General features: G+C 42.5%; 1 protein-coding gene across 2 annotated transcripts in view; it reads left to right on the forward strand.

Annotated features, from left to right (window-relative positions):
- The first annotated feature begins 1,399 nt into the window (after positions 1–1,399).
- The window catches only part of LOC310798971 (uncharacterized protein), a 15,044-nt gene continuing 6,579 nt past the window's right edge, over positions 1,400–9,864 (forward strand). For both annotated transcript variants that reach the window (XM_083661536.1, XM_083661537.1), the window contains exons 1-8: positions 1,400–1,622; positions 3,766–3,930; positions 4,971–5,019; positions 5,486–5,635; positions 6,201–6,273; positions 6,518–6,712; positions 7,025–7,193; positions 7,350–9,719. In XM_083661536.1, coding sequence (XP_083517662.1) covers positions 1,473–1,622; positions 3,766–3,930; positions 4,971–5,019; positions 5,486–5,635; positions 6,201–6,273; positions 6,518–6,712; positions 7,025–7,193; positions 7,350–9,719 — 3,321 coding nt within the window. In that variant the 5' untranslated portion in view covers positions 1,400–1,472. The remainder of the gene's footprint in view (positions 1,623–3,765; positions 3,931–4,970; positions 5,020–5,485; positions 5,636–6,200; positions 6,274–6,517; positions 6,713–7,024; positions 7,194–7,349; positions 9,720–9,864) is intronic.

The following is a 9,864-nucleotide window of genomic DNA, read 5'->3' on the forward strand; positions in this document are numbered from 1 at the left end:
TTATATGCACTGACGATAGTCCCTTGAGGACTGAAACGTTTGCTGCTTGTTTGTTTGTTTGTGAATATCCTTAAGTAAAATGATCTCTTATTAAGACTCCTCTAGTCTACATGTGTTTTCTGTGTGCGAGTCCTTTTCCGCGTTTTGACTTTCATCTCTGATTACCGCACCAGAATTAAGAAGTTTTTGGACTGATGTCAAGTGTGCAGCTCTTCTCCCGCTCATCACTTGCTCTAAGAAATACATGTTCTTTTATATGTGAACTTGTGTTTTTTGCTTCATGATTGTCTACAGCAAAATGAGGTAGAAAAACATTGAAGGGTAATTAATACCGTTCATTTAAAAAATTGACTCTTGATGTATTCTTGAAACGGGCCAATCAAAAAGATGTCTGAGGGTCTCAGACCAGCTGTCACACATGTTCTGTTTTGGGGGGTTCCATTAGGATACGGACATCCGTGAAACAATCCAGCTGGAAAGTTTGGCAACCCTTATTTGACTGCCTGCTATTAGAGAAGAAGGCCATGTCTTTGCCTGTTCAACATTGTTAACGCGAATACCTTCAATTTCATAGAGAATGTCTTCCTCACTTATTACAATTCATTGTTCTTACTGGGTAATTCAACAGGTGCATTTTTACCTTGTTTAGCTCCACTGTGGAGTAGTTACTGATGATAGTCAATGCCAGTATGTATGTGTTTGTATTGGTTTTTGTAGATGTTTGTGGTTTGTAGGTTTTGTTTTGTGTTTTTTTGTATGTTGGAAACATTTAAATCAATAAAAAAATGTATGACAAAAAAACATTTGTTCATCATTAAGTAAGAATAATGATCACTTCACATGCTCCTCCTTAGGAAGTTACATGTACGTAATGTTTAAAATATATAATATATAAATATATATAAATTGTATATAATACAAATCTATTCTTCACTTATAAATCAAACATTGCATCAAGATTGCTAATGATGTAATTTGTCACATTAAGATATAATTGATAAATCATTGATAATACATTTATCATTCACTCCACATTAATTCATCATTAATTTATTCTTTATTAAGGGTTTATAAACATTCATTATCTTAAAGTTGGCTTTTTTCCTTAAGTAGGCTGTGGGCTCATCACAGGCAAGAAACATATCTTGTCATTTTGAGTGATTTCCACAATGAAAAGAATATCTACGTAAACTACGATGCAGATAGAATGTGTTGAGTGACAGTGTCAGAGTTGTTCTGTGTAGGATGTGGTCACAGCAGCAGCAGACTAACACAGTTTCCTGTGTCAGTCGTCATAGAGTTCAAGCGCCTGCTTCAGCACCTCTGTCTCCGCCCACTGTGCCGCAGTTTGAAATCATCACATCTGAAATCAGTTGGGTGCTGGTGGGTGTCAGAGAGAGAGACAGGGTTATTTCCAGAGGTTTCCAAACAAGAACAAGTCACACCAGCCAGACTGACGCCGATGGCCACAGATGGCCTCCCTTCTGATGCGCATCTTCCACCGAGGAGCAGAGAAGAAGAAGCCGAAGCACTATGAGAACCTCCGGAGGGACGTGGATCCCCAGGAGAGCTGGGAGGCCAAGGGGGAGCTGGGAGACGGGGCCTTTGGGAAGGTCTACAAGGTGGGTGAACATGGCAGTACAGTTCTGCTCACTGACAGTCCTCAGCCTTTTTTTTCCAGAGGGCCATACTGACGTACATAAAGTAAGCGAAGGGCCACACATTGGACATCATGCCTGCCAACACTCCTGATTTTCGCGGGAGTCTCCCTATTTTTAACCCACTGTGATTGATCATTTCTCCTGTTAATCCCCTGATATAATATAATATATAGTGATACAAATCCAACGGCTGTAGCAGATGAGATTTATTAACATAATTCTGCCTTTTATTTCGTTTTTGGGGGTTGTTGTTTTTTTCTTTTGAGGACGTTGATGGCCGGATTGAGATGGTCCAGGGGCCGGGGCCGGCCCTGGGGCCACATTTTGCCCATGTGTGGTACAACAGTTCTCTTCTTATAGGCAGGACCGGCAGCCTAGTCTGCACTTTTTGCAGTCCTCCTCTGAACTTCATGACTTATGCCCATCACTCAACTCCATTAAAACACACAGTAAACACAAAGCTCAAAATAGAACTACAACAATGTTAAGGAAGACAAGCTTGTTCATAATATCCATGATGAATTGTAGGATTTATAATGTTAAAGTTGAAATTAAATCCAGCTGTGTTATTATCACACTGGCATGTGGTTTTTTGGTTTCCTGTCAAACCAAACTTAGGTAGAAACAATAGCTTCCTGCTGTTACTCACTGGGACTCTGCCTGTTTGTCTGCTAAACCTGCTCAGCAAAAATACTTGAATTACAGCTGAGCTGTATTGTCTTTTAGTTATTTTTCCTACTCCTTTATCTCTGAATATTGACATGATTGTGAATTGAAGTGATTCTGATTCTGATTCTGAAAATCCATTCAAGTTTCTAGAAGATTGCTAGAATAGAAATGTCCTGCATTGTAGGGAGTAACATAACATGATTGTTTTTGTTTGTTCGTTTTATGTCTGAACCAACTCTCTCACTCAAAATACATTTGTACTTCAAGAAAAGCATTAATTTATCCTTTTTTTGCTTGAAAGTCTCCATATAACATCCTTATTGAGAGTTAGAAAATTAATGTGAGATTAGGAACATTATCAGTGTAAAGTTGCAGCACTTCCATTTGTGAAACTGCATGTAAAGTCAAACGAACCCTGTTCATCTTTGTAGAACCTTTATCTTCTTCAACCTGTTCATCTTCTTTGTAGAACCTTTATCTTCAACCTGTTCATATTCTTTGTAGAACCTTTATATTCTGTTCATCGTCTTTGTAGAACCTTTATCTTCAACGTGTTCATCTTCTTTGTAGAACCTTTATCTTCAACCTGTTCATCTTCTTTGCATACCTTTATCTTCAACCTGTTCATCTTCTTTGTAGAACCTTTAGCTTTTTCAACCTGTTCATCTTCTTTGTAGAACCTTTATCTTCAACCTGTCTGTTCATCTTCTTTGTAGAACCTTTATATTCTGTTCATCTTCTTTGTAGAACCTTTATCTTCAACCTGTTAATCTTCTTTGTATAACCTTTATCTTCAACCTGTTCATCTTCTTTGTAGAACCTTTATCTTCAACCTGTTCATCTTCTTTGTAGAACCTTTATCTTCTGTTCATCTTCTTTGTAGAACCTTCATCTTCAACCTGTTCATCTTCTTTGTAGAACCTTCATCTTCAACCTGTTCATCTTCTTTGTATACCTTTATCTTCAACCTGTTCATCTTCTTTAGCTCCTTTAGCTTCTGTTCATCTTCTTTGTAGAACCTTTATCTTCTTCAACCTGTTCATTTTCTTTGTAGAACCTTTATCTTCAACCTGTTCATCTTCTTAGTAGAACCTTTATCTTCTGTTCATCTTATTTGTAGAACCTTTATCTTCAACATGTTCATCTTCTTTGTAGAACCTTTATCTTCAACCTGTTCATCTTCTTTGTAGAACCTTTATCTTCAACCTGTTCATCTTCTTTGTAGAACCTTTATCTTCAACCTGTTCATCTTCTTTGTAGAACTTTATCTTCTTCAACCTGTTCATCTTCTTTGTAGAACCTTTATCTTCTGTTCATCTTCTTTGTAGAACCTTTATCTTCTGTTCATCTTCTTTGTAGAGCCGTTCTCTTCGTAGCTGTGATTTGAGTGCAGTGTATCTGTGATGCGTTCTGAAAGTGTAGCTGCTGTGTTCAGGTGCAGAATAAGAGCAGCGGCGTCCTGGCTGCTGCTAAAGTGATGGAGGCGCAGAGCGAGGAGCAGCTGAAGGACTACATCACAGAGATCAACATCCTGGCCGCCTGTCGGCACGGCAACATCCTCACACTGCTGGATGCCACCTACTTCAATGGCTGGCTATGGGTGAGACCTCCTACTGCTTTACACTGACACATATCCTGTACAGACCCCATGTGGGTTCAGCTTCTATGTATTGAAGCAGTGGTTCCCAAAGTGCGGGGGGTCGCGGGACAGCACTGTGTGGGTCGCGAGATGATTTCCAGAATGTGTGAAATTGGCCTAAAGAATGTGTGAACGACAAAATGTGTGAAATACAATTTAAAACCCGTTAAAAAGAGCACATTTGAACCATAATTACTTGTTTTGTTTACAAAATGCGCACCAACGTTTGCATGCTTCAACCACCTGTGGGGATAGTGGGGGTCGCGAGCCTCTGGCACCGTGATTTTGGGGATCGGAGGCTGAAAAGTTTGGGAACCCTTGTATTGAAGCACTGCAACATGGTTCTCATTTGGACCACCCCCCACCCAATGTCTATAGCAGTGGTCTTCAACAGGGGGTCCGCAATGGTACCACAGGGTGTCCGGCGCCGATTTTTTGTCAAACTAGTTTGTGAAGATTTTACAAATGTATTTTAGACAAAATAATAATATTAAGTAAACTTCAAGCATGAATAGACGATATTAAGCTATTTTTGACAAAAATGAGTTACAAAGCAAATCTGATGAAGCAATATGTGAAACACGTTCGCTCCTTTTTGCTTTTTTTATGTAATCTATTAATAAAAAGAAGTGTCAATTGTGATATCCTGTTGTGAGCTGGATTATAAATGTTATTACAGGCCAAAATGCAACCAATGTTATTTATTTATTTTTAATCGTAAGGGCTCCCTGCTCTGTTTCTCTATCAACCAAGGGGTCCTTGGGCTGAAAAAGGTTGAAGCCCTGTGGGCTAATAGTATAGTATAGTATAGTATAGCATAGCATAGCATAGCATAGCATAGTATAGAATAGTATAGTATAGCTAATTGTGTAGTATAGCTAATTGTGTAGTATAGTATAGTATAGTATAGTATAGTATAGTATAGTATAGTATAGCATACCATATGCAAAGAATGCATGGTTACACCCATGTTTCACACTGTGTTCTGCTGTTTTTTGTAGATCATGCTGGAGTTCTGTCCAGGAGGAGCACTGGATGACATCATGCTCGGTACGTCCAACCTAGATCTGACAAACACCATCTCTCTCTCTCTCTCTCTCTCTGTGTGTTTTTGAATAACACAGTCAGAAAACTTGTGTATTGGATAAATGTTGTATTGAAAAGGAATGGCAATACATGTTAGGCTTTGGCAATGAAGGGACTAACAGCCATGTTAGTAAGAGATGCTGTGGTGATATGCTCAGTCAGTGTGTGTGTGTGTGTGTGTGTGTGTGTGTGTGTGTGTGTGTGTGTGTGTGTGTGTGTGTGTGTGTGATGTGTGTGTGTGTGTGTGTGTGTGTGTGTGTGTGTGTGTGTGTGTGTGTGTGTGTGTGTGTGTGTGTGTGCGTGCGTGCGTGCGTGCGTGCGTGTGTGCGTGCGTGCGTATGTGTGTGTGTGTGTGTGTGTATGTGTGTGCGTGCGCGTGCGCGTGCACACGTGCGTGTTTGTGTGTGCATGTGTGTGCATGTGTGTGCAGAGCTGGAGCGCAGTCTGTCTGAGCAGCAGATCAGTGAGGTCTGTTTCCAGACTCTGCAGGCCCTCTCCTACCTCCACTACAACCACATCATCCACAGAGACCTGAAGGCTGGAAACATCCTCCTCACCATGGACGCACGCATCAAACTAGGTAGGCTACCACACACACACAACCTGCACCTTCCCTTCAAATCCTGGCAAAAGTCACTCACGTCGCATTAAAGCTTAGCATGGCTCAGACACAAAAATATTTACAATATAGTTTTATTGACTGGGGTCAAATGGTAAATGGCCTGCATTTATATAGCGCTTTTATCCAAAGCGCTTTACAATCAGTAGATTCCACACACACACATTCACCCATTCATACACCGATGGTGGCAGGCTGCCACGCAGGGTGCTGGCACACCATCAGGAGCAATTTGGGGTTCAGTATCTTGCCCAAGGACACTTCGACATGCAGACTGGAGGAGCTGGGAATCGAACCACCGACCTCTTTCATCCAAAGCGATTAGTGTCGACCCGCTCTACCTCCTGAGCTACAGCCGCCCCAAGGCCCCAAGGTGTCAAGGCGAACCACGTCAGAATTAAAGGACGCTAAGAAATAGTACATGCGAGATGCTTAGTGATTCCAACTATCTTGCATATCTACCTGAAGAAAATGCCTACTAATCTGACAAAACTGACCTTAAAAAAAATTCCTTGGTCATTTCTAGCGGATTTTGGGGTTTCTGCCAAAAACACAAACACGCTGGAGAAGAGAGCCACATTTATTGGGACCCCATACTGGTGAGTGTAACTCCTCTTTCAATGTATGTGTAAACGTGTCAATCATAACATGAATTTGTCGAGAACAAACCATTTATTTTCTCTCTTATGCTTTATTTGAACCAGCACGGTGATTTTGTAATGAAATGCAATTACATCAAACACAATGAGAATATAATGATTCATCCTAAACTATCTTGATTCTGTTGTCTTGATCTGTATCTGTCTGTCAACCTGTCTGTCCGGTCTTGTGATATCTGTCCAGGATGGCTCCTGAGGTGATCCAGTGTGAAACATCTAAAGATAACTTATATGGTCCCAAGGCTGACATCTGGTCCCTGGGGGTCACGCTAATAGAATTGGCGGAGATGGAGCCTCCACACCACTCACTAAACCCCATGAGGGTTCTGCTGAAGATCACCAAGAGTCCTCCACCTACCCTCAGCAACCCACGCCAATGGTCAGGGCACACTAAACATTTTGATCAAACTCAACTTGAACAACATGTGTATGAAGTGCTGTGTCAATCGGACATACAGTGTGGTAACAGATAGGCCGTATGAGCCAACGTGCCAAATATGGTTGCTCTATGACTTGTGGTTTCTGAGCAGAAAGAAAGAAAGAATGAAAAAAGAAAGAATAATCAATGACAATCAGATCCCCAGCACTACTGTACATGCCTAAATACAATTGATGTGATTAGTAGCATCTCTGCACAACCATAATCACTTGGGACTGTGATTCCACCTGTCTGTTGCATATTGCTCCCCAGGTCCTCCCATTTCCAAGACCTCCTGCGTCGGGTGCTGCAGAAGAAACCAGATGCTCGTTGGGGAGCTCAACAGCTTCTTGCCCACCCATTTCCCTGTGCAGGCCAATTCAGCCAAACACTCAGAGAACTCATTGCGGAGGCCAAAGCCGAAGTCATCGAGGAAACCTCAGTATGGTTTGACCTTCTAATTTAAGCTACAAACGTTCAAGCGGCTTGAATCTATAGAAAGCATAATTCAGTTCTGTTCAAAAAAACGATGACACATTCTCTCTTGGTTTATTTTCAAGCTTCATGCAACACTTTCCCTCCTCTCCGTCCCTTACAGTACCTGATAGATGGCTACAATGGTCCCTTGGATGGTGCAATCTTTGTTGAGGGTCCAGAGAGAATGGAGTCCTCTCAGAGCAAAGAGAACGCAGAAAACCCAAAGATAAAACCCAGTATAGACTCTGAGACAGATATCGCCAACTCAGACCAAGACCTTCCTGATACAGCACAGAAACACAAGAAGATGGAGTTACTGCGGAGAAGAAGCAGCAACGCCACCGATAAGAGCAAACAGAAAGCCAGACGTATGTCTGTTCCTGGAGCGTTCCTTTCCTTTCTCACCACCACTTCACAGCGCTTCAAATCTGGGCCCTCGGAAGATGGGCAGCCTGATCCAGCCAATAACAGTCAGAGCCTGAATGACCCCATTGGCAAGTCAAATGGACAGGTGGTAGCAGATGAAGTGCCAGAGCTGGAAGTATGGATAAATCCAGATAGATGCAGTTTGGATAGAGGAATCAATCTCAGATCCTCTGTGTCTGAGACAGATAACCATGAAGGGAGTAAGCAAGCAGAGATCGGAGGTCAGAGAAAAGAGGATATGGTTGAAAAAGACTGTGAGGTTGGAGATCTTGAGGACAATTTGGAAAGTCGTCCCCTCAAACAAGAACATCAACTTGCAGCAAGAGTAGAAAAACAGGCTTGTGTGAACTTTGCTGAAGAGGATGCCGATATCAGTAGTGACGCACCAGTTACTGAGGTGGTTTATTCTGGCCAAACTACAACACACCATGTGGCTGAAGACCTGGGCCTGCCGAACCCTCCTCAGGCCCAGACTCACAGTATATTGGTCTTGGCCTTGGCTCTAGAGTTTCCTCGAAAGATCACCAACACCAGAGAGGAGCGAGATCTCTCCAAAGCAGAGTACCTCTCCCTGTCCACTCCAATATTAACAGATAGGAACCCCCAGGTTACTGAGGTAGTTTGTTCTCGCCAGACTACAACACACCATGTGGCTGAGGACCTGACTAACCCTCTTCAGGCCCATAGACACAGTCTATTGGTCTTGGCCTTGGCACTAGAGTTTCCTCGAAAGATCACGAGCGCTAGAGAGGAGCGAGATCTCTCCCAAACAGAGTACCTCTCCCTGTCCACTCGAATGTTAACAGATCAGAACCCCATAAGACCTTTAGCTGCCAGTGCAGTGTCCTGTCAGGAGAGAGACCCGAGAATAAATATACAAACTAGTGAAGTGACTGAGAAGAACAGACAGGAACCGAGTGAAGAGGAGAGCCAACCTACTGAAAGGAAGACTGAGAGAACAGTGAGGCATGAGGAACGTGGAGTCCTAAAAGAGATGGCTGTGTTAGACAAGGTCTTACAAGCCCAGAGGTCCACGTCTGATATCAGCGACATGCAGGACACTCTTCATTCAGGACGAACAGATACAAACAGATACGTTACAGATGGCATAAACCCGAAAAATGAGTTTTGTCCTATTTCTAACACAAAAACTGCAGGCGATGGCAGATTAAATACCACAACTGAGAAAACAGAAATGGAAGAAACCATTGTAAACACAAAAATGGTTGAACATTTAGTTGAAGAAAACAACACTTTATTTGATGGGGACAATTTGACAGAGTCGTCCGAGTCAGAGGCATGTCCTTCAGCTCAGACAGAACCAACACAGATAACAAACTTGCCTGAGACGGCGCTAACAGAGGTGACAAACCCAGCTAGCACAGCTTCAACAGAGGTGACAAACTCAGATAATACGGGAGATATCACAGACCCAGATACGACAGTATCGAGAGATATCGCAGACTCAGCTACGACAGTATCGAGAGATATCGCAGACTCAGCTACGACAGTATCGAGAGATATCGCAGACTCAGCTACGACAGTATCGAGAGATATCGCAGACCCAGATACGACAGTATCGAGAGATATTACAGACTCAGCTACGACAGTATCGAGAGATATCGCAGACTCAGATACGACAGTATCGAGAGATATCGCAGACTCAGCTACGACAGTATCGAGAGATATCGCAGACTCAGCTACGACAGTATCGAGAGATATCGCAGACTCAGCTACGACAGTATCGAGAGATATCGCAGACTCAGCTACGACAGTATCGAGAGATATCGCAGACTCAGATACGACAGTATCGAGAGATATCGCAGACTCAGATACGACAGTATCGAGAGATATCGCAGACTCAGATACGACAGTATCGAGAGATATCGCAGACTCAGCTACGACAGTATCGAGAGATATCGCAGACTCAGCTACGACAGTATCGAGAGATATCGCAGACCCAGATACGACAGTATCGAGAGAGATGTCAAACTTGGATACAACAACCTCAGCTACGACAGTATCAAGAGAGATGTCAAACTTGGCTGATACAGCATTAACAGAGGTGACCAACTAAGATCAGATTGCACGTACCAACAGCTGTTTATCATCAAGGAATGATAAGTAGTGGCACCAATTCACACATTGTAAACATTCAGAGCAGATCAAAATGGCATATCAGACAATTCAATGGTCTGTATGCAATGATA

This window comes from Poromitra crassiceps (assembly GCF_964638095.1).
Source record: "Poromitra crassiceps genome assembly, chromosome: 27".
In the NCBI taxonomy this organism is placed as follows: domain Eukaryota; kingdom Metazoa; phylum Chordata; class Actinopteri; order Beryciformes; family Melamphaidae; genus Poromitra; species Poromitra crassiceps.